This window comes from Somniosus microcephalus, chromosome 11 (genome assembly GCF_052327205.1).
Source record: "Somniosus microcephalus isolate GS21.2 chromosome 11, FLI_Smic_1.0, whole genome shotgun sequence".
NCBI lineage: Eukaryota > Metazoa > Chordata > Chondrichthyes > Squaliformes > Somniosidae > Somniosus > Somniosus microcephalus.
In genome coordinates, this window is record NC_140997.1 from 12,788,957 (window position 1) to 12,812,649 (window position 23,693).

Here is a 23,693-nt window from a genome sequence, read left to right on the forward strand (position 1 = left end):
TGCACTTTCTCACAGTTCATGCATAGTTAGAGACTGACCTATCTGCAGCGTAGCCATGACAGGCACATTCAATGCTTTGCTCATCCTAAACACCAGCAGCTCCTGGTGGAACCACTGATGACAGATGTCGAGAGATCCTGGGACTTCTTGCTACAGACTAGTATGAGCTGGTGCAAAGTGTACAAAGGTCATAGAATGTAATGTAGTTATTAGAAAGATATAAAAAGGGGGGAAATTGTAACGTGGGTTGGAAGAAGAAGATTTAGTCAGTTGAGCTCAACTGTAAAGTGTGATCTTCTGCAGTAAAGCATTGCAGTGTGTCCCAGGGTGCTGTATGTGAGAATGTTCATTTAACACTTAATAAACTTGTAAGTGTTTAGGCTGCTGCTTCTAGAACTCGCAGCTGTGGCTCAGTGGGCAGCACTCTCGCCTCTGACTCAGAAGATCGTGGGTTCAAGACCCACTCCAGGGACTTGAGCATGTGATCTAGTCTGACACTCCAGTGCAGTGCTGAGGGAGTGCTGCACTGCCAGAGGTGCCGTCATTTGGATAAGATATGAAACAGAGGTCCCATCTGCCCTCTCATGTGGATGTACGAGATCCCAATGCAATATTTTGAAGACGAGCAGAGGCGTTATCCCTGGTGTCCTGGTCAATATTTATCCCTCAACCAACATCACTAAAACAGATGATCGGGTCATTATCACATTGTTGTTTGTGGGAGCTTGCTGTGCGCAAATTGGCTGCTGCGTTTCCTACATTACAACAGTGACTACACTTCAAAAAGTACTTCATTGACTGTAAAGTGCTCCGGGACATCCTGAGATTGTGAAAAGCGCTATAAAAATGCAAGTCTTTCTTCGTTCTTTCACGTAGACATCGACAGCAGCCTCTGCCTAATCTTATACTAGCATGAGCCAAGCCTTCAGGAAGTGAGGGGAGGACGGTTGGGGGGGTGGAGCGGAAAGAGGAGCTGAATTAAAACACAAAAAAAACCACACTCCTTGGTACCCGATGCCAAATTCTCGGGTCTAAAAGACTGAACAAGCACACTGGGCTGTTAGCAACTGGATGGACCGAGATCAGAAAGGGAGAGATTTCAGCAGCTAGTATTTTGAGCCCAATTAATTCTAAAGGCGGGGTCCGTGCGCTGTGTAAAGGCAGCGACACGAGTGCAGCACCTGACCCGCCAGGACCTGGGGCAGCCTCAGTCAGCGGCCAGTGGCGCTAATTGTCAAATTTCCCATTCAGTTTTACTAACTGTTGTGTCATTGCGTGTACGAGACTGACAGAAAGCGGAGTGTTCGCTGGCTGTTTAGAGAGAGCAGGCTGGACAGTAAGCCGATTATTTTTTTTTACATTCTCCTGGCATGGGGGGGGGGGGGGGGGGGGAAAAAAAAAAGAGAAAGGTGAAATTCCCTCTTAAGTCATTCCTGTTCCCATCAATGATCTGGGTCACTCTGTGCGTCATGGCTACAGGGAGAGCAGGTGGGCTTTCTCCTCTCGGACCTGCCGCTAATGCTGCTTTGAAACAGGCTGCCAGGAGATGGGCAAGGGCAGTCCCTCCACTTAACCGTCACTTTTTCCCCCCCAGAGGGGGAGCGCCTAACCTGCTCCTCTGCGGAGTCCCGGACAAGACAAGGGGCTGAGCACCACGGAGGGAAATCGCCGGCGCATCGTTGGTGCTGGTGCGGGGCGAGCGCAAGTACGTGCCAGAAATGGAACGCAGCTCGCAGACTGGACCACTTCTGTGAATAAGTCAGCCGTGGCTCAGTGGGTAGCACTCTCTCGCCTCTGAGACAGAAGGTCGTGGGTTTAAGTCCCACTCCAGAGACTTAAGCACAAAATCTAGGCTGACACTCCAGTGCAGCACTGAGGGAGTGTTGCACTGTCAGAGGTGTCGTGTTTCGGATGAGACGTTAAACCGAGGTCCCATCTGGCCTCTCAAGTGGACGTAAAAGATCCCATGGCACGATGCTGAAGAAGAGCAGGGAGTTATTCCCGGTGTCCTGGGGCCAATATTTATCCCTCAAACAACATGACGAAAACAGATCATCAGGTCATTATCACATTGCTGTTTGTGGGAGCTTGCTGTGCGCCAATTGGCTGCTGCATTTCCTACATTACAACAGTGACTACACTTCATTGGCTGTAAAGCGCTTTGGGACGTCCGGAGGCTATGCAAGTATAAATGCAAATTCTTTCTTTCTTTCCTGCTAATGTTCCTGTTATTGAGAAACCTGGGCAAAAGGCCAGGGTTGAAAGTCAAGTCAAGTTAAATTAAACAGTGGTTAGTTGAAATAACAACTAACAGTGGTTAGTTGAAGCCCAGCTTGAGTTTTAAAAGGCGGTGAATTGTACATCAGCCAGTCACACAGTAATCATGCGGAGATGATACAGTACCGTCGCCCATCCTGTGCTTCAGCGAGCACTGAGCGGCCAGGGATTTCAGGAGCGCTCGGAGTGGACCCTCCTCCACTGCCGGATTCTCCAGCCACGTCCGTATCTGCATCACCATGTTGTAGAAGAGGGCCGCAGCGGCAGCCTCCTGCGGCAGGCTTCTCTGTGAACCGGACAAAAGAAGCCGTCAGCGTCCGCTAAACACACGGGTACGCAAATTTATTTGCATAAAAACACGAGCGCGCTTTGGGGTGTCCTGAGGTCATGTAAGACGCTATATAAATACAAGTCTTTCTATCTTCTTTGACCTGTCTGGATCAACTTGGTCAATTTCCTTCATAATCTGGAAAACTTCCACTCGGTCAGCTCAAAGCCAAGTCTTTGGTAAAGAAAAACAAACTTCTTTAATCTTCCCTTATAAATTCACCATACCAACACTGAAAAGGAAACACTGGGACACCCACATCAGCACATCATGCATTAACACCAGCATTGTACGTGATGACAGACACAGACACACTTACACTAATGCACGCTCACACTAAACATACAGCCTCACGTATGCAAGCATATACAACAACAACTTGCATTTATGTAGCACTTATAACATAGTAAAACGTCCCAAGGCGTTTCACAGGAGTGATTGTCAAACAAAGTTTGACACCGAGCCACATATGGAGATAATTAGGACAGGTGATCAAAAGCTTGGTCAAAGAGGTAGACTTTAAGGAGCATCTTAAAAGGAGGTGAGTGAGGTAGAGGTGTTTAGGGAGGGAATTCCAGAAATTAGGGCCCAGGCAGCTGAAGGCACGGCCGCCAATGGTGGAGCGATTAAAATCAGGGGATGCGCAAGAGGCCAGAATTGGAGGAGCGCGGAGGGCTGTAGGCAATGTTGCCTTTAAGCCGCGCGGCGGTCTGGAGGTCCCGCGCAGCCGGCTCACCGGCGTTTGAATGGAAAAACCGCGCATGTGCGGAAATTTGAATGGGCCGCGCACCCTGTTAAAGGGGCCGCACACCCCCAAAAAAAAATTAGAGGGAGCATTGATTGTAGGGCTGGAGGAGATTAGAGCGATAGGAAGGGGCAAGGCCACAGAGGGATTTGAACACAAGGATGAGAATTTTACATTTGAGGCGTTGCTGGACCGGGAGCCAATGTAGGTCATACTCACATACATGCTGAATATATACAGGAAACTTTTGATTTACTGGCACCTAAATAACCGGAAATCTCGGTTAACCGGCAAAATTCAGGAGTAGGTTCAGGTAAGTTTTATTACTGGCCTTCCTCCATCTGTTGCTGTGTAAGGGTGTGGCTGCAGCTGTTGCTAAGCTACAGAGACGCTTGGAACTTTTGGCCATTGTTCTGAACCTGTTGCTAAGCAACAGGGTTTGTTGCTTTATACGGGGCTCTCAGCTCCGTATCTTTTACTATAGCTTTCGGTTATCCAGAATTTTTGATGAACCGGCACCACGTCGGTCCCGGATAAAAAAAAGTTTCCTGTATAGTGATTATTATCACCTTCCCACATCAATGTGTTAATATGGATAAATACTCGCTCATACACACACAGTTACACGTCTTCACGCTCACACTCCTACTGCCTGTCACAAACATACAAGTGCCTGCACACTGCAGTACCTGATACTGATAGAGCTGTCTCATTAAGGGACAGGAGATTACATAATTCCTGTGCATGGACAACACAAAGGCCCCACTGTGTGGGGAGTTCAGCAGCGCGGAGATGGCCTGAAGCAGTCGGAGGGCGATTCCCGTCTCCTCCGCCTCCCCCTGATGGACTCGGCTCAGCTCCTGGGCCAGAGAGTGCTGCAGCGTCAGCGAGATCGAGCGAGTGTTTGAGCTCTTCCACCTTGGGTCAGGGTTCATGGGGAAAAGCTGAAAGGAAGAAGATCATGGTTACGACATTCGATGAGCAGGAGACTCCATTGAGCCTGCCCCACACGCCATGATGGCCGGAACAACCGGACGAGACACTTCTACCCTCCCTCCACCCGCACCCCCCCTGATCCCCCAGAGCCATGCAATCTCCCGGGAGAGGCAAAAAACAGGGGGGAAAAAAACACTCGGGAAATGTCCTCTTCGACCCCCTTAGGCGATGGAAACCAGAGCAGGAGGTGACACAGTTAGTGGAAGTCCGTTAGGTTTCAGCGATGCACAGTTTATAAAGGCAAACATTTTCTGTACCTGAAGGAATAACCCAGCCAAGTCTTCATCTGGCCCAATAACGGGAATCCGCGTCGGCCTTCGAATCCGGATGGGACACTGTGGTGCCGCGTGGCTCGAGCTCTGTCTGTTGAGGTCTGCGTTTTCTGGGAAAAGGTACAAGAAATCTACATTTAACAGGCGTTAATGACCCAACGCAGTCATTTCACATCACTTCCAATGAAAGGAGCAGCTTCCCTATTGAGTGAGGAGAGAGAATGTTTGGGAAAGTGCTCCCCCAGCTGGCTGGATTGGTAAAGAGCCGGTAAAATAGTGGATCGATCGGCAGACTGTGCAGAGTTCGCAGATCACAGCCGGGATCTCAGGTGGGAAGCAGACTGGGCGCAGCACACTCAGGTGAAAAACTGTCCCCCCGGTCACTGCCCATCGACCCCCCTCCCCCGGTCACTGCCCATCGATCCCCCCCCCCCCCCCCGCCCCCGGTCACTGCCCACCGATCCCCATTCCCCCCCCGGCCCCTGCCCATCGAGCCCCCCCCCCCACCCGGCCCCAGTCTCACTGCCCATCGAGCCCCCCCCCCCACCCCGCCCGCCCCAGTCTCCCTGCCCATCGAGCTCACCCCCCGCCCCCCCAGTCTCACTGCCCATCGAGCTCACCCCCCCCCAGTCTCACTGCCCATCGAGCTCACCACCCCCCCACTCTCACTGCCCATCGAGCTCACACCCCCGGTCACTGCCCATCGACCCCCCCCCCACTTTCCCGGTCACTGCCCACCGATCCCCATTCCCCCCGGTCACTGCCCATCGATCCCCCCCCCCCCCACCACCACCAGTCTCACTGCCCATCGAGCTCACCCCCCGCACCCCCCAGTCTCACTGCCCATCGAGCTCACCGCCCGCCCCCCCCAGTCTCACTGCCCATCGAGCTCACCCCCCCCCCAGTCTCACTGCCCATCGATCCCCCCCCCCCCGGTCACTGCCCATCGATCCCCCCCTCCCCCGGTCACTGCCCATCGATCCCCCCCCCCCCCCCAGTCTCACTGCCCATCGATCCCCCCCCCCCCCCGCCCAGTCTCACTGCCCATCGATCCCCCCCCCCCGGTCACTGCCCATCGATCCCCCCCTCCCCCAGTCACTGCCCATCGAGCCACCCCCCCCCCCCCCGGTCACTGCCCATCGATCACCCCCCCCCCCCAGTCTCACTGCCCATCGAGCTCACCCCCCACCCCCCCCAGTCTCACTGCCCATTGAGCTCACCACCCCCCCCCAGTCTCACTGCCCATCGATCCCCCCCCCCCCGGTCATTGCCCATCGATCCCCCCCCCACCCAGGTCACTGCCCATCGATCCCCCGCCCCCCCAGGTCACTGCCTATCGAGCTCACCCCCCCCCCCCGCCAGTCTCACTGCCCATCGACCCCCCCCCAGGTCACTGCCCATCGAGCCACCAACACCCCCACCAGTCTCACTGCCCATCGAGCCACCCCCCCTCAGTCTCACTGCCCACCGGGCCCCTGACGTTTAATCTGATAGAAGTTCCACGAATGAGATTAAGGTAACCCTGGGTCCACAACCACTGCAGAGGCAAGAAAGCGAGCAGAGAGATTTACAGATGGTGAAGATGGAGCCTCTGACAGAAACTATCAGCAGGGCATGGAGAGTGAATACGATGCAGAGGAACTCAGACTGCGAGGGGTACCTGTGTTTAGGGGCAGGGAGGCGGTGAGCAGCGTGTGGAAGGTGCGCCCACCAGTCGCTCCTCTCTCGTGCTGCACTTCCACCAGGTGAGCCATATAGTCTACAGTGAGAAAGACAAGAGAATTAGAATGTGCTCGCACAACCCTCACATACCCAGTGTAAGAAATATCTGGTGGCAAACCAGCTTTACATGAGCCATTATATCTGGGGAATTGTATTCTGGGCACAGTTAGCACCAAGACACTGAGGTACACGGTGTATATTTTAAGTTTGCCATACAGTTCTTGGCGATGGGACTTTCTTCATCCCCCGCTCCCAACCCCCACCCCCGGACAACTTCCTTCTCTTCCGTTCTCCGAGACACTGACTACTTTCTAGGATAAAGACAGAAAGACTTGCATTTATATAGCGCCTTCCACGACCTCAGGAAGTCCCAAAGCTTTTTGAAGTGCAGTCACTGTTGTAATGTAGGAAACTCTGCAGCCATTTTGCGCACAGCAAGCTCCCACAGACAGCAATGAGATAATGTGGGTTTTTTTTAAAAAGTGAATTTGGTTAAGGGATAAATATTGGCCAGGACATCGGAGGATAGCTCCCCTGCTCTTATTCAAATAGCGTCGTGGGATCTTTTACATCTTCCTGAGAGCAGACGTGGCCTCGGTTTAACGTCTCATCCGAAAGACGGCACCTCCGACAGTGCAGCTCTCCCTCAGCACTGCACTGGGAGTGTCAGCCTGGATTTGTGCGCTCCGATCTCTGGAGTGGGATTTGAACCCACAACCTTTTGACTCGGAGGAGGGAGAGTGCTGCCCACCGAGCCATGGCTGACACCAGTGGTCCAGGATACTGTTCCACGGGCTTCAGATTCCTTGCCGACACCCCCCGCCGCCCCCCCAAGCAGCAGCTATTCATGTGCGAGCCCCGGCCCCGACAGGAGGCTATCCGACCACAGGGCATCAACAGCTGGTCTAAATTCTGTGCTCGGTTTGTGTCCACATGTGCATACTTCCCGAGGCCAGCGAATAGCAACAAGGAGTTGGGAACCTGAACGATTTACACCTCCCTAACCCAGGGCGATGAGCCCAAGGTAGCATCCATACCACCGTGAAATCAGCTAACTCAGCACTACAGCTTACTGGACTCGGGACTTTCCTGATCTGTGGGGCTCAGTACCTCACTGGATAAACTGACGGAGTAGCTCGACACAGATAGAAGGTAATTGGCAACAAAGAAAAACCAGGGGCGGCGATGAGGAGACATTTTTTTTTTAAGCAGCAAGTTGTTATGTTTTGGAATGCGCTGCCTGAAAGGGCGGTGGAAGCAGATTCAAAAATAACTTTCAAAAGGTAACTGGATATTATACTTGAAAAGGGAAAATTTGCAGGGCTACAGGGAAAGAGCAAGGGGAAAAAGTGGGACTACTTGGAGAGCTCTTTCAAAGAGCCAGCACAACACAATGGGCCAAATGGCCTCTTTCTGTGTGCTGTATGATTCTATAATAAGGAGACACTGATGTGGCACAGTGCTCATATCCTTCACCCTCCTTCCCCTGGAAGCCTGGTGTCCCAGAGATGGCACAGTGGCTCCTGCTGCCAAGCAGAGAAGGATTCAAAAGCTAGAAACATGTTGCCTCCTAGGTTTCATCGTCTGAATTTCATAATACGTTACCCAAATTAAAAAATGTCGGCCTTATTTTTTTTTTTTTTAAACCAGAATTATAATTTCCTGAAATCACCAGACTAACACAAGTCTACTGCCAACAACAACAAAAATCAGTAGCAAATTTGCTCCCTTGAAAACTAGGAGGCCAATGTGAAACTCGGTCTGAAAATTGGAACCAACATAAATAAATAAACCAAGCACAAGTCACTTAACGCTGGATAAGCAGTGAACATTGCCTTTGGGTATCTGATACAAACAACCGGCAGCACTGCAAGACCAGAAATAATAGCATGTTAAATAATCGGGAATTAAAAAAATATAATTCATGTTCCAATATCATAAAGAACACCGCAATAAATTTGTAATTTTCCACTTCTGAATCATTCATCCTTCATTTTTAATTACCATCCATTATTTTGAATTAGAAGCATTGCAATCATCCACTCCCCTGTGTAGTCTGCTTATTACAACTATCCATTCAGTAACACCATCTAATTTAATCACAATGACTGCGCTGGATACAGCAGATGGTCCAAGATGGATTACTGAGGGGCCCACGCAGTCGCCTGCTAATCTTGGCCTGGTGCACGCACAAGTGGGGCGAACAGCCAGCCAGCTCACAACAACAAACACCTTTCGAAACACAATCTCCTGATCTCAGCAAGTTGAGGGGCTACAATTGGTCGCGGCCTCCCTGGGCAAGAGAGAGAGAGAAAGAGAGAGAGAGGGGTGAATTAATCACAAAAAAGCAGCCAGAATTACTTCGCTCAGCCTCTTATCGGGTGGGCCCTGCTGGACTATAGTCGTCAGGAGAGATAGGGTCAGGCCGTGGGTCAGTGGGTAACACTCTCTCGCCTCAGAAGGTCGTGGGTTCAAGTCCCATTCCGGAGACTTGAGCACACAAGCCAGGCCAACACTCCCGGGAGTGCTGCATTGTCGGAGGTGCCATCTTTCGGATGAGACGTCTGCCTTCAGGTGGACGTAAAAGATCGCACGGCCACTATTCAAAGAAGAATGTTGCCCTGGGCCAACATTTATCCCTCAACCAACATCACTAAAACAGATTGTCTGGCCATTATCACATTGCTGTTTGTGGGAGCTTGCTGTGCGCATATTGGCTGCCGCATTTCCTACATTACAGCAGTGACTACACGTCAAAAGTACTTCATTGGCTGTAAAATGATCTGGGCCAGCCTGATGTCGTGAAAGGCGCTATATAAATGCAAGTCTTTCTTGATCCGGATTCCCTCCCATGGTCGAATAGTTGCCGATAGTCACTCTCCAAGCTCACACATGAAGAATGACCACTTGGTGAGGTGCCGTAGGGCTGACATCATCTGTGGAACGACCCCCACACCCCCGCAGTATCAGTCAGTGCCTGCAGAAGAGAAGAGAGAACTAACTAGGGGAATCAAGGGATATGGGGATCGGGCGGGAAAGTGGAGTTGAGGTCGAAGATCAGCCATGATATTATTGAATGGCGGAGCAGGCTCGAGGGGCCGAATGGCCCACTCCTGCTCCTAATTCTTATGTTAACTAATAGAAAGGGAAACACCATCCGCAGCCGTTATTATCTCCTCGTTATTGAAACACGTACTTTTGTCCATGATGTTCTGTTCGAGTGTCTGGGGATCGTGAGACACGGCCTGGTCCAGGTACTGCAGGAGTTTGCTCATGCTGGAGACCGGGATGCCGAAGGACTGCACAAACAGGATTAGCTGCTGAGGCTCCAGATCCTGGAGCGCTGCGGGAGAAAAGGGAACGAGAGTCAAGGGTTAGCCGCCCTGTGTGCTGCACAACACAGATACCATTCAGAGCCAAGCGCAAATTGTTTCCACTTCAGCTCCTGATCCTGCAAGGCTGCTGCAGCCAAAAGGAGACAACAGGAAGTTACATAACGGGACAATGGCTACAGATTGTCTCCTGCTCTAACTCAGTCTTTCTCTACACCTCAAAAACGGCAGAATGCATCTCCCTCAAGTCTTCCCTTGCTGCTCCTACAAGCCAAGGCTTTGAGAACACAAAGCTGCCACACCTAATGCCTACTGTTTGATTAATCTGGTCTTTTCTCCTGCTCATTCCGCTGTCGGTGGTGTCTGGCAATATGGGCTCACAGACCCATCGCCCAGTTTTCACAATTAAAAAAAACCACCTGGCAGGGATTACAAGGCTGTAATTTAATTCACAGAGTACAGATGACACCATAAACCCCGGGAATGAACCTCAAGTGGTTTATTAGAACTGTCAACTTAACGGCAAGGCTTGAAATCACTCCAGGACACCTAATTATACAAGTAATCAACTTCAGAGAGTGGCTTCATTCAGCTTTTATTGGACATCAGTTACTGTCAGCATGCTCCATGTTGCTGATTTCCAATGATGTTCAGACCCAGGGATTAATGATAGAGACTGGATTCCTGTAACTTTATTGGGAAAGACTGGGTGATACGTCGCTTTATATAAAGCTGTATCTGACCTGGTGCAACGTTAAAAGGATAAGGCTCTGAAAGAGTGGGGAGCAGAAGAACCAGTTTAATCCAAGGTATTGACCGTAAACACGTCACAGCTGCCTCGTGGCTGAGCGGGTAGGTGCGCCAGTTGGTGTCGAACGGCCATAAAGACCAGGAAGATCCCAGGTTTAATCTTTACAGTGAGCTGGCCAATCCCAGCAAGGGCAACAATTGGGGTGCTACAATTGACGCAGTGCCTCTGCACTAGGGATGAAAATCCACAGCCAGGGCTGTCATGCACTAAAGGGGCTGAATGGCCTGCTCCTATCCAAAGGCCCCTTCTGGAAAGTGTCATGAATCTCACCATTCATGTAGAAATGACTCATGAGATAACACTGGGCAGCCAGCTGGTGGCGCCGTCCAAGGAAAGTATAAATACTCGGGCGTGGGCCCAGCTTGCTCAGGACGTTTTTGTAACCAGGAACTAGTGATGTAACTAGAGCTCATGGTTGTGAAACAGTTGATTAAAGCCTTGTTTTATACTCAACCAAGTGTTTAGTAGTTTTCTTACATCAGAAAGCACATGTACGTGGACATCAGGGGGCCGGCATTGGACTCAGCTGTGATTCCTTCCATGGTCGAACAGCTGTTCTCCAGGCTCACGCGGGGCAACAAATGGTGACAGGGGCAAGGTGCCGGAGAGTAGCCGGCTTCCACAGCCCAACAATCTCTAGCGAGAAAGTGGCCTTTTGTGGAAAGGGTATTAAAGAAACGTCAGGCAGGGAGTTTAAGGCAATAACTCAACCTCACATTGTGCTGACATTCATAAAATGCTCAGGCTTCACTCTTGTGGTTTGCAATGTCATCACGACCACTCAACTGAATTACTGCCTTGTAAGTCTCTGCGAGCCATCTATCACCCTCTACATCAGCTTGTTCTCATCCTTGTGTTCAAATCCCTCCATGGCCTCGCCCCTCCCTATCTCTGTAGCCTCCTCCAGCCCCACGATCCTCCGAGATCTCTGCGCTCCTCTAATTCTGGCCTCTTGAACATCCCCGAGTTCCATCGCTCCACCATTGGCGGCCATGCCTCCAGCTACCTGGGCCCTAAGCTCTGGAATCGCCTCCCTAAAACCTCTCTGCCTCTCCATCTGTCCCTCCTCTTTTAAGGTGCTCATCACAACCTACCCCTCACCTGCCCTAAAATCTCATGTGGCTCGTGTCAATTTTTGTTTGATTACGCTCCCGTGATGCGCCTTGGGGCGGTTTCACTACGTTAAAGGTGTTGTATAAACGCAAGCTGTTGTTCCAGACATCCTCCTCACTGCCTCCACAAGCCAGCCACCAGCCAGAGAGACTTTCCAGCCCCACGCTGTGCCAGAAAACACGTACAGCTTACCGCGCGCATCCACGCTTTACGTCAGGAGCGCCCGGGCTTTGCGTCTCCGTGGCGCCTACCTTGGGTGTCTGGTGGGCCACACACCAGGTTTAGACGGACACATCTCGAGTCAGGAGTATGATGGAACACCGCTTGCCTGGATAGGTCAATAACCGGGTTAAGGGTTTAACACTTTCTGTTTGGGGGTCCCAACATGCAAGAGACACGAGAGTCTCTTCTGCCTTTAGTCTGGGCTGAATTTAAAAAGGTGACTCACCCAGTGTGCTGCCCAACAAAACAAAACAAAACAAATTCAGGCGGAAATAGCCCTCGTGAGTTAACTGGGAAAGATCATTCTGTTGTAAAATGTGGAGAATATCGTGTCAACTTGGAACAGAGCACAGGGCGGCGATGTTTCCAGTTCCTTCATTACTGGCGGAGCAACAAATCTATATCCTCTTACCTGAATCCACCAATCGAGACACTTCCGAGCGAATCATCCGGAGTTTCAGCCAGTCGGGGAGAAGCAGAGCTTCTTCCGAGGTGTCGACCAGGAATGCAGTGGGGAGCGGCTTCTTCTCGGGAAACCAGACGTTGAGGAGGTGGTGGAAATCACTCTCGCCTGCAAGCCACGATTCAAGAGCCATTAGACGCTAGCAATAATCGCACCATTCTCGCGGGAGTATTCAGGGAAACCTACCTAGGAAACCGCAATCACATTCAGCCCGACAGGGGCGGTGAAGAGCCAAGCGCAGGGAGTTGGAGCACAGGGAGCTTGCAATGGTACACAGGTTCGAGGTTACACAGAGTTCTTCATCCAAGGCTCGTTAGGGAGCAGCGTCATATAGACAGCAGCGGGACACAGCCACCCCTACCCCGAGCGAAAAATAATCAGTGAGCGGCTCTGGTCTAGGGGTGACTTTTAATTCTTGGGATGTGGGCGTCGCTGGCAAGGCCAGCATTTATTGCCCATCCCTAGTTGCCCTTGAGAAGGTGGTGGTGAGCCACCTTCTTGAACCGCTGCAGTCCGTGTGGTGAAGGTACTCCCACAGTGCTGTTAGGGAGGGAGTTCCAGGATTTTGACACAGTGACGATGAAGGATCGAAGATATAGTTCTAAGTCAGGATGGTGTGTGACTTGGAGGGGAACTTGGAGGTGCTGGTGTTCCCATGCGCCTGCTGCCCTTGTCCTTCTAGGTGGTGGAGGTGCTGCCGAAGAAGCCTTGGCGAGTTGCTGCAGTGCATCTTGTAGATGGTACACACTGCAGCCACGGTACGTCGGTGGTGGAGGGAGGGGATTTTTAAGGTGCCGTGCCGATTAAGCGGACTGCTTTATCCTGGGGGTATGACACAGGCAACACAATGGGAATTTTCATACATTGAAACGCATTCCCCCAGTGCGATGTTGCAAGTGACACACACACATGCGCACAGGAATATTACTGCAGTGCAAGATCGTCTTTGACAGGACCACAAGTGGTCGGCCCATGGATCTTTCTACTCACCAAGGAGGGAACGGTCCAGGAATGGGTTACAGTCCATTACAGTATTTTGCAACCAATCTCAGGGCCAACTCACATCAGGTGCAGCGCTGGCCAGGTGTTCTGCTTTCCTACCGTCTGCTCCAACCTCAGCGCAGGGCCCTCGTTACACCGGTGACATTTCCATTTCCCACACCACTCCTTCTCGGGTTGTCTGAGTGAGATTGTCAATTTGTGCCAAATTGTGGACAATTTTCCACTGCGGACTCACATCCCTTCAGAACTAATGGGGGCTGACTTCCTGAAATCACTTCACTTTACCACTGGCCGAGAGAGAGGAGAATTTTGTCTCGGTTATATTTGAAGCCAGGCGCCAGAGGTGAACGAGATGATAGCTGAGTTCACCACGCAGTCCCTGCGACTGGCTGGATGTTAAGCAAATTTGGAAAATAGATTGAAAAGGGGATAAAATCAGAGTTATTGCTCCTCGTACCATTAGCTCAGTAACAAAGCACTTCCTCTTTGAAGACTATATATTGTGTTGGAGAAGAAAATTCTAAGGAGGAGTACTTTTTATTCCGAGCATGCACACAAATAAGCAACCATGACACACAGATTTTTAAAATAAACCATTTTGAAGTGCAGTCACTGTTGTAATGTGGGAAACGCGGCAGCCAATTTGTGCACAGCAAGCTCCCACAAACAGCAACCTGATAATGACCAGATCATCTGTTTTTTAGTGATGTTGGTTGAGGGATAATTATTGGCCAGGACACCAGGGATAACTCCCCTGCTCTTCTTCGAAATAGTGCCGTGGGATCTTTTACGTCCACCTGAGAGGGCAGACGGGGCCTCGGTTTAACATCTCATCTGAAAGACGGCACCTCCAACAGTGCAGCACTCCCTCAGCACTGCCCTGGGAGTGTCAGCCTGGATTGTGTGCTCAAGTCTCTGGAGTGGGGACCTGAACCCAAGTTACCCTGAAAGACTTGGGCATCGAGTGCTTCGTACACGGAGTGAACCCACGACCTTCGGGCTCAGACGTGAGGGCGCTACGCAATGCGCCACGGCGGACACCTGTAATAATGAATTTCATTAGCGTCTCCCACCACCCCCCCTCCTACTTTCTCAAACACACAGACGGTTAAACGTAATCCACAGACGAGCACCGCCACCCCGCGTTGGGTTTATACCTTGAGGGGGTCCGAGCGTCAGGAGGATGACCATGGCGTGAACCACCAGGATGTGCATGGTGGCCGTCTCCCCGGTGGTCCATCGCAGGAAGACCTGGTCCTGGGACTCGGACTGTGGGCCAGAAACACAAAGCACGGTTAGCGAAGGAAGCGCTCTCCCTGTCACAGCAGTCGGATTCTTAGAATCAAATCGCATTCAAGACTATAAAATATTCAAGTCATAAGTTAACTTTCTAAAGGGAATTGGATATATACTTGAAAATGAAAAAAATTGCCCAGCTATGGGGAAAGAGCAGGGGTGAGGCGGGGGGGCGCGGAGAGTGGAAATAATTGAAAAGCTCTTTCAAAGAGCCAGCCAGTCAGGATGGGCCGAATGGATTCTATTGGGAACAGTTTAGAAGTGGTGCAGCCTCATCACTGCCTGCCCCATTGGGCTGTCTCTCCTCTGGCCCTACTGTCAACTGAAGAGAATCATAGAATGATACAGAGGGAGGCCATTCAGCCCACCGTGCCAGTGCCGGCTCTTTTGAAAGAGCCCTCCAATTAATCCCACTCCCCTCCTTGTTCCCCATCGCCCTGCAATGTTTCCCCTTCAAGTCTTTATCCAATTCCCTTTTGAAAGTCACTGTTGAATCTGCTTCCACCGCCCTTTCAGGCAGCGCATTCCAGATCACAACAACTCGCTGCGTAAAACACATTTCTCTTCATGTGCCCGCTGGTTCTTTTGCCAATTACCTTAAATCTGTGCCCTCTAGTTACCGACCCATCCGCCACTGGGAACAGGATCTGCTTATTTACTTTGAACACCTCGGTTAAATCTCCCCTTAACATTCTCTGCTCCAAGGAGAACAATCCCAGCTTCTTTTTGCTCTCTCCCCTGACCCCTTGACCACCCCCACCCCAATTCCGTTTGTCCCTGTAAACCTCCAGTCCACCGTGGCAATTTTTCAATTAAATTCCAATTTAACTTCTTCACGTGGATAGTGGACTCTATGGAGTGAAACTCATTGAAACTTATAAAATTCTGACAGGACTAGACAGACTAGATGCAGGAAGGATGTTCCCAATGGTCGGGGAGTCCAGAACCAGGGGTCACAGTCTAAGGATAAGGGGTAAGCCATTTAGGACAGAGATGAGGAGGAATTTCTTCACCCAGAGAGTGGTGAACCTGTGGAATTCTCTACCACAGAAGGCAGTGGAGGCCAATTCATTAAATATATTCAAGAAGGAGTTGGATATATTTCTTAAGGCTAAGGTGATCAAGGGATATGGGGAGAGAGCACTGAGTTTGGATGATCAGCCATGATCTCATTGAATGGTGGAGCAGGCTCGAGGGGCCGAATGGCCGGCTCCTGCTTCTATCTTCTATGTAAACAGCCGGGCAGACACTGGACATGTGGCAAAAGCTGGACCGCCCAGGAGTGCAGCCAAATCCCAGCACAGGATCAGGGAGTAGTTCCTGGAGTCCGGTCCCTGGAGCTGCCGATCATGACCTGCTCCGCCAGCTCCCCCCAGCCGCACGCATTCCTCGTGTTGTGTCCCGACGAGGCGGCCGACTCACCCAGCTGTACACCTCCTCGTCCTCCTTGGTCTTCCGCATCCGCCTCACGTAGCGCGAGAAGATGGCGATCAGCGCCACCAGCACGGACTCGCACTCCGTTCTGTAGGCATGCTTGGCGAAGAGGTGAGTCATGATGGTGGACCGCTCGACGATTAAGCGAGCGACGTCCTGGGGAAACAGAACGGCGGGTTACGAACAGGAAAAAAAAAAATTACAAAATGGTGGGAAAGCTGAAACAAGGAAAGAATGTTGGAAGCGCAGCATCCGAAAGAAGAAAATCGGATAACGTTCAGATCCCTGAGGAAGACCTACTCCCAGCAGGCTGTTGAAGGGTCTCCACCCAAAACCAGGTAGCCTGTTTTTTTTCCTCTTTTACAGGCACATGACGGGCCTGCTGTGCATTTCCAGCATTTTCTGTTTTTATTAATGAGTTGCAAACTACAAAGTCCTATTCACCCATCACCCCGGTGCTCGCCGACCTACACTAGCTCCCGGTCCAGCAATGCCTCAGATATAAAATTCTCAGACTTGTGTTCAAATCCCTCCATGACCTGGCCCCTCCCGATCTCTGTAACCTCCTCCAGCCCTACAACCCTCAGATCTCTGCGCTCTGGCCTCTTGCGCATCCCTGATTTTCTTTGCTCCACCATTGGTGGCCGTGCCTTCAGCAGTCTAGGCTCTAAGCTTTGGAATTCTTCCCTAAACCTCTCTGCCTCCCTCTCCTCCTTTAAGACGCTCCTTAAAACCTACCTGACGTAAGAAAACTACTAGGCACTTGGGTCTGAGTATTAAACAAGGCTTTAATCAACTGTTTTTCAACATGGAGATCTAGTTGCGTCCTTCACTAGTTCCTGTTAAAGAATGTCCTGAGCAAGCTGGGCCCATGTCCGAGTATTTATACTCTCCCTGGACAGCGCCACCAGCAGGCCGCCCAGTATTATTTCATAAGTCATTTCCACATGAATGGCAAGATTCATGTCACCACCTCTGTCACCTGTCCTAATGTCTCCTCATGTAGCTCGGTGTTAAGCTTTACCTGTTAACGCGCCTGTGAAACACCTTGGGACGTTTTACTACATTAAAAGGCGCTATATAAATACAAGTTGTTGTATTACAGCACTGTTGGCTTCATTGCCACGGCACCGCCACAAAATAATTAATCCTTTAACGACTTCAGGCGTCAACCAGTCTTTTTTGTTTAAATGTTAAGATGGGATTATCCACCTTTCACACACAGTAACTACACTCTCACTGTTCCAATTTATTGGGGAACCGAGGTGAAGGACCAAGATCCAAATGGACCAACATGGAAATGAACAGTGGAGAACGCAGAAAAGTTCAACAGGCTGGGGCTCTTCTCACGAGAAAAGTGGAGGCCGTGGGTGATCTGACAGAGGTCTTTAAGATTATGAAGAGGTTCGACAGGGCAGACGCAGAGAAAATGTCTCCACTTGTGGGTGAGTCCAGAACTAGGGGCCATCATTATAAGATAATCACCAATAAATCCAATCGGGAATTCAGGAGAAACTTCTTTACCCAGAGAGTGGCGAGAATGTGGAACTCGCTACCACAGGGAGTGGTTGAGGCGAATAGCACAGAGGCATTTAAGGGGAAACTAGATAAACACAGGAGGGAGAAAGGAGCGAGATGAAAAGGAGTGAGATGAAGAGGGGTGGGAGGAGGCTCGTGCGGAGTATAAACACTGGCAAGGACCAGTTTTCCGAATGGCCTGTTTCTGTGCTGCAAGTACTTTGTAAATCAATCTTCTTTACATGAAGGCTGTGTTGTCGGTGCTGGAGTACACGTGGCTGTTGCCGACACCTCATTATCAACATTAAAGTGGCAATGACACATCTTAGCAACATCTCATTAAAATTTAAAGAAAAACTTGCCCAAGCTGGGCGAGCGAGACAGCTACTCGTACTTTAGTTGTCGCTGCCCACGCCCCCCGTGCTGTTCTTACCAGAGCAAGGTCGTTGTGCTGAGCCTGCTCCTCTACTGGTGCGTGCTGTGATAAATAAATTACATAGGCGCTGATGGTCTGGGGATCAGTCTCTACGTGAATGGCCTGAAAATCAAAATTAGCAATCAAAATTAAAAATGAACAAATTCGTAATTCAAATCATCTTTACCTGCACACACCAAACATGTTGCACCTATAAAAGTGTCTTATCCCTTATATGCTGTTATACTCTAGCTCTCTCTCTCATTTTCAGCTATGAATGCTTATATATTGCACCTTTTCCCTATATGGCTAAATCCTGAATAGAGTTAAAACGCACTACGCACAGTAACTAAACAGCACAGTGCACAAACACAGACTTCCCTTCCGAGAAAAACAAAAAAGAATCTGGCGCCACCATGTGGTGAAGAGAGGCCAGCTCTCAGCTGACTTAATAAACACAAAGGGTAACTGCTGGCGGCCCAGGTCTGTGTGACCATTCATTTCAGTCGTGGTGAAACTGCTGGCAGCCCAGGTCTGTGTGACCGTTCATTTCAGTCGTGGTGAAACTGCTGGCGGCCCAGGTCTGTGTGACCATTCATTTCAGTCGTGGTGAAACTGCTGGCGGCCCAGGTCTGTGTGACCATTCATTTCAGTCGTGGGGAAACTGCTGGTGGCCCAGGTCTGTGTGACCGGTTCATTTCAGTCGTGGGGAAACTGCTGGCGGCCCAGGTCTGTGTGACCGTTCATTTCAGTCGTGGGGAAACTGCTGGCGGCCCAGGTCTGTGTGACCGTTCATTTCAGTCGTGGGGAAACTGCTGGCAGCCCAGGTCTGTGTGACCGTTCATTACAGTCGTGGGGAAACTGCTGGCGGCCCAGGTCTGTGTGACCGTTCATTTCAATCGTGGGGAAACTGCTGGCGGCCCAGGTCTGTGTGACCATTCATTACAGTCGTGGGGAAACTGCTGGCGGCCCAGGTCTGTGTGACCATTCATTACAGTCGTGGGGAAACTGCTGGCAGCCCAGGTCTGTGTGACCGTTCATTTCAGTCATGGGGAAACTGCTGGCGGCCCAGGTCTGTGTGACCGGTCATTACAGTCGTGGGGAAACTGCTGGCGGCCCAGGTCTGTGTGACCGTTCATTACAGTCGTGGTGAAACTGCTGGCAGCCCAGGTCTGTGTGACCGTTCATTACAGTCGTGGTGAAACTGCTGGCGGCCCAGGTCTGTGTGACCATTCATTACAGTCGTGGGTTCAAGCCCCACTCCAAAACCTTGAGCACGTAATCCAGGCCGACACTCCCAGGGCAGTGCTGAGGGAGCGCCCCACTGTCGGAGGTGCCGTCTTTCGGGTGAGACGTTACACCGAGGCCCCGTCTGCCCTCTCAGGTGGACATAAAAGATCCAAAGGCACTATTTTGAACAGGAGCAGGGGAGTTCTCCCCGGTGCCCTGGGCCAATATTTATCCTTCAATCAGCACCACTAAAAAAACTGATTATCCGATCATTATCCCACTGCTGTTTGTGGGAGCTTGCTGTGCGCAAAATGGCTGCTGCGTTTCCTACATTGCAACAGTGACTACACTTCAAAAATACTTCATTGGCTGTAAAGCACTTTGGAACATCCCGAGGACGTGAAAGGCGCTATAGGAATGCAAGCCTTTCTTTCTGAACATTCCTGTGTTTTTAATTCATTGTATGAAGTGCTTTGAGGCATTAAATACCCCATATAAAGAAAGACTTGCATTTCTATAGCGCCTTTCACGACCACCGGGCGTCCCAAAGTGCTTAACAGCCAGTGAATTACTTTTGTTGTAATGTAGAAAACGCGGCAGCCAATTTACACACAGCAAGCTCCCACAAACAGCAATGTGATAATGACCAGATAATCGGTTTTAGTGATGGTGGTTGAGGGATAAATATTGGCCAGGACACCGGGGAGAACTCCCCTGCTCTTCTTCGAAATAAGTGCAAGTACCATTATTTGATTGGATTATGAAACTCCTTACCTCCCTTAGTATTCCTCTCCTAGTCTGCAGGCTTTCAAAACCCGAGCTTGGTGTCACCTAACCCCTATTTACTCAATTGTCCCATCTCTTTTCAAACTTGGTGTTCATCTGGGTCCCCATTCATTCACCTAGGTTTCTCAATAATAATAATAATAATAATAAATACTAGCGCCCTCTGGTTTTCAGATGGGTTCCAATGCTCACCTGCTGCAGTGCCAGGGAGGTCATGTTACAGACACTGCTGAAGAGGGGCAGTTTGGGAAGGTCCCGCAGCAGCCACTGATATCCGGGGAGCGGCTCCCCGTCGCTCGAGTCCTCTTCCATCATCTGGTCTCGCTCCTCCACATCTCGCAGGCTGCTCTCAGAATCAGTCAGCACCAGAGACAAGCCCTGGAGAAAACCAGAATGATCAGGCCGCAAACCCACGTCCACGTTTCCCTCCCCCTAGATCCCCAACAGACGAGAAGTCCTCCAAAAGTGAGGTCGCTAATTAAAAACATTTAAAATAAGCGAGCAGGAGCTCAGCAAAAACCCAGCAAAAACCAAAGCGGAGGGGTCCCCCCAATGTTCCGTGACTCCTTTTCAAGCACTGACGTCAATAGAAACATAGAAGATAGGAGCAGGAGTAGGCCATTCGGCCCTCGAGCCTGCTCCGCCATTCAATGTGATCATGGCAGATCATCCAAATTCAGTACCCTGTTCCTGCTTTCTCCCCATATCCCTTGATCCCCTTAGCCTTAAGAAATATATCTATATTAGCCTTAAGAAATAAGTTGATAGGGTGAGATTGATTAAGTAAATAGAGTGGGAGGAGGCTCATGTGGAGCATAAACATCGGCATGCTCCCATCACAGTCAAATAACCTACCGACACTCGCTGTCTAGACTCACACGTAAGGAATGTTCACTTGACCGGGGTACCGGGTGGGGGTGGCAAGCACCCAGGTCATCACCTCCAGGAGAGGAGGGTAGAATGTTGCAGCGGGCAATCAAAAAGTGACTCTCTCCGCCACCCCCTCCTATCGTGCCCTTCCTTCAGAGCATGGCCGGTACCTGCTGTAACTTCACAAAGGGAAGAGACGCCGTTTGTTTAATAGGTGCACGCTCTTCCTCTCCTCCGACTTACCTTCATGGCCAGGACGCGGGAGGCCACCTGTGGGGAGCTCAGGCGCCGCAAGAAGTAATCCAGCACTTCGCAGGTGGTCTGCTCGTCGGCTTTGGTGCCCAGGAGGAGGTCCTGCAGGCGGCCCAGGAGCTGCCGCTGTTTCTGCTGCCTCTGCATTACGAGAGAAAAGCATCAGGTTCAAACAGGGACGCAATCCACCCCATTACAGAGACGTGAGCGCATAATCTAGGCCGACACTCCCAGTGCCAGCGCTAAGGGAGGGCTGCACTGACGGAGCTGTCGCCGGTCGGATGCGATGCCAACCCGAAGTCCCTTCTGCAGTAAGGGAGCAAAAGCAAAAGCATTCGGTTCAAACAAGGACCCGAGGCAGATGCTTTTACGGGGCTTAGGCAAACCTCTTGCCCGCAGAAGACTCGGCCAAAAAAAAGAGCTGTACCGCTTTCTTCATAATCACTGCAGGAATTGGGCCCTTCACAACCTTCCCTCAGCCTCCCAAGTCAGAAGGTCGTGGGTTCAATTCCAACTCCAGACACTTGAGCGCAAAATCCAGGCTGACACTCCAGTGCAGTGCTGAGGGAGTGCTGCACAGTCGGAGGTGCCGTCTTTCAGATGAGGTTAAACCGAGGCCCCGTCTGCTCTCGCAAGTGGATGTAAAAGATCCCGCGGCACTATTTCGAAGAAAAGCAGGGGAGTTCTCTCCCCCTGGTGTCCTGGCCAATACTTATCCCTCTACCAACATCAGTAAAACAGATAACCTGGTCATTATCTCACTGCTGTTCTGGGATCTTGCTGTGCACAAATTGGCTGCCGCGTTTCCCACATTACAACAGTGACTGCATTCTGACATAAGAAAACTACTAGGCACTTGGTCTAAGCGTTAAACAAAGCTTTAATCAACTGTTCTACAACATGGAGGTCTAGTTGTGTCCTTCACTAGTTCCTGTTAAGAATGTCCTGCGCAAACTGGGCTCGTGCCCGAGTATTTATACTCTCCCTGGACAGCGCCACCCGCAGGTCGCTCAGTATTATTTCATAAGTCTTTCTTTCATGAATGACTGATTCATGTCACACTTCAAATAGTACTTCATTGGTTGTAAAGCGCTTTTGGGACGTCCCGAGGTCGTGAAAGGCGCTAAAGGAATGCAAGTCTTTCCTTTGTTCAGCCGTCAACCTGCTCGCGCCACTGATCCAGTCGCACGCCTGCAGCCTCACCTGTCGTTTTTTGGCCCGCTGCTCTTTGCTCTCCCCGTCGTCTTCCTCTTCTGTGGGGGCCACCTCGTCGGCTGCGTCGTGGAGCAGGAATTCACACAGGCACTGGACCGGCAGCACATCCAAGGACCCTTCGCTAGACTGCACCAGATCTGCTAACCAGGGCATGGACTGGGACGAGGCCTAGAGAGGAGGGCAAGCAGGAATGAAAAAGCTTATCAGATTACCAACAGATTTGTTTTTAAATTTCAAACGATTATTTTTAAAATAATTTGCCAATAATATAATAATTAATTGATAAGGCAAGAGGGTCAGTAATCAGAGGACACAGATTTAAGGCAATTGGCAAAAAAGCCAGGGGGGGGGCGGGAGGAGGAGTATTTAAAATGTTAAAACGCAGCGAGTTGTTGCGATCTGGAATGCACTGCCTGAAAGGCTGGTGGAAGCAGATTCAATAGTAACTAGCAAAAAGGAAACTGGGTACAGGAAACTTTGGTTTATCCGGAGGTTATATGTCCGGAATACTCGATCTAACAGCAAAAATCAGGAGCCGTTTTCTATAAGTTTTTTTAGTTCTCGTTGCTTTTTTTCCCCCCAGTCAGGCACTGCAAGATCTGTAGCTATAGCAACAGCTTCAGCTGGAGATGCTTGCAGCTGCAGCCGACTGTTTTGAAGCTGTTGCTAAGCAACAGGGTTTGTTGATTCACACGGAGCTTCTCAGTTCCGTATGTTTCAACATTAACGCTGGTATGTCCGGCACTTTTGATGGTATGGCACCAGCTCGGTCCCGTCAGTGCCGGATATCAGAAAGTTTCCTGTACATAATTAAAGGGGAAAAATTGACAGGGCTGTGGGGAAAGAGCAGGGGAACAGGACTATTTGGAGAGCTCTTTCAATGAGCCAGCACAGGCCTCCTTCTGTGCTGTATGATTCTACAATTCTGTTCTATGATTCAGTAAAACCTGAAACCCTTACCAACAACGGGAGGTGCATTTCGGTGCAGTATGGCTGGGACACAAGGTCCTGTAACCCCCCTCAGCACCACTTACTTTAGCATGGGTTTAACCAAAACAGCTTTAGGCCACCACAAAGCTTGTGTACAAGACCTTTAAAGCTTCTTCCAAAGAGACATTTCCTCAAAGCACCAGCATACATTAGACAAGGTTCTCTCCCACTTTCTACAAAGCTATCAGGGTCCGAGACTCCAGAGTCTTATTTCCCGAAGTTCCCAGGTGGTAGAGAATATGGATATGAATATGAACAGGTGTAAAATGGAAGCGCCTCAATGAAAATGTTAGCAGAGCCAAATATTTCCTGTGCAGTGTACTCTCTGACACGTGCGCCATGGAGTAATAGAACAAATTCACCACCTACAGCGCCACACATTGCACCTGCCCATATTTAGCACA

The 23,693-nt window shown here is 50.5% G+C and overlaps 2 protein-coding genes across 5 annotated transcripts in view; one reads left to right on the forward strand and one right to left on the reverse strand.

Annotated features, from left to right (window-relative positions):
• Positions 1 to 23,693, forward strand: part of micall2a (mical-like 2a) — a 251,359-nt gene that overhangs the window by 71,719 nt on the left and 155,947 nt on the right. The window lies entirely within an intron of this gene.
• The window catches only part of ints1 (integrator complex subunit 1), a 99,661-nt gene that overhangs the window by 36,362 nt on the left and 39,606 nt on the right, over positions 1 to 23,693 (reverse strand). For all 4 annotated transcript variants that reach the window (XM_086000234.1, XM_086000233.1, XM_086000232.1 and 1 more), the window contains exons 21-32: positions 22,288 to 22,467; positions 21,076 to 21,225; positions 20,155 to 20,340; positions 17,965 to 18,069; positions 16,002 to 16,169; positions 14,441 to 14,552; positions 12,231 to 12,389; positions 9,537 to 9,683; positions 6,279 to 6,377; positions 4,604 to 4,728; positions 4,040 to 4,294; positions 2,404 to 2,563 (exon numbers count right to left, since the gene is read on the reverse strand). In XM_086000234.1, the coding sequence (XP_085856360.1) occupies positions 2,404 to 2,563; positions 4,040 to 4,294; positions 4,604 to 4,728; positions 6,279 to 6,377; positions 9,537 to 9,683; positions 12,231 to 12,389; positions 14,441 to 14,552; positions 16,002 to 16,169; positions 17,965 to 18,069; positions 20,155 to 20,340; positions 21,076 to 21,225; positions 22,288 to 22,467 (1,846 nt within the window). The remainder of the gene's footprint in view (positions 1 to 2,403; positions 2,564 to 4,039; positions 4,295 to 4,603; positions 4,729 to 6,278; positions 6,378 to 9,536; positions 9,684 to 12,230; positions 12,390 to 14,440; positions 14,553 to 16,001; positions 16,170 to 17,964; positions 18,070 to 20,154; positions 20,341 to 21,075; positions 21,226 to 22,287; positions 22,468 to 23,693) is intronic.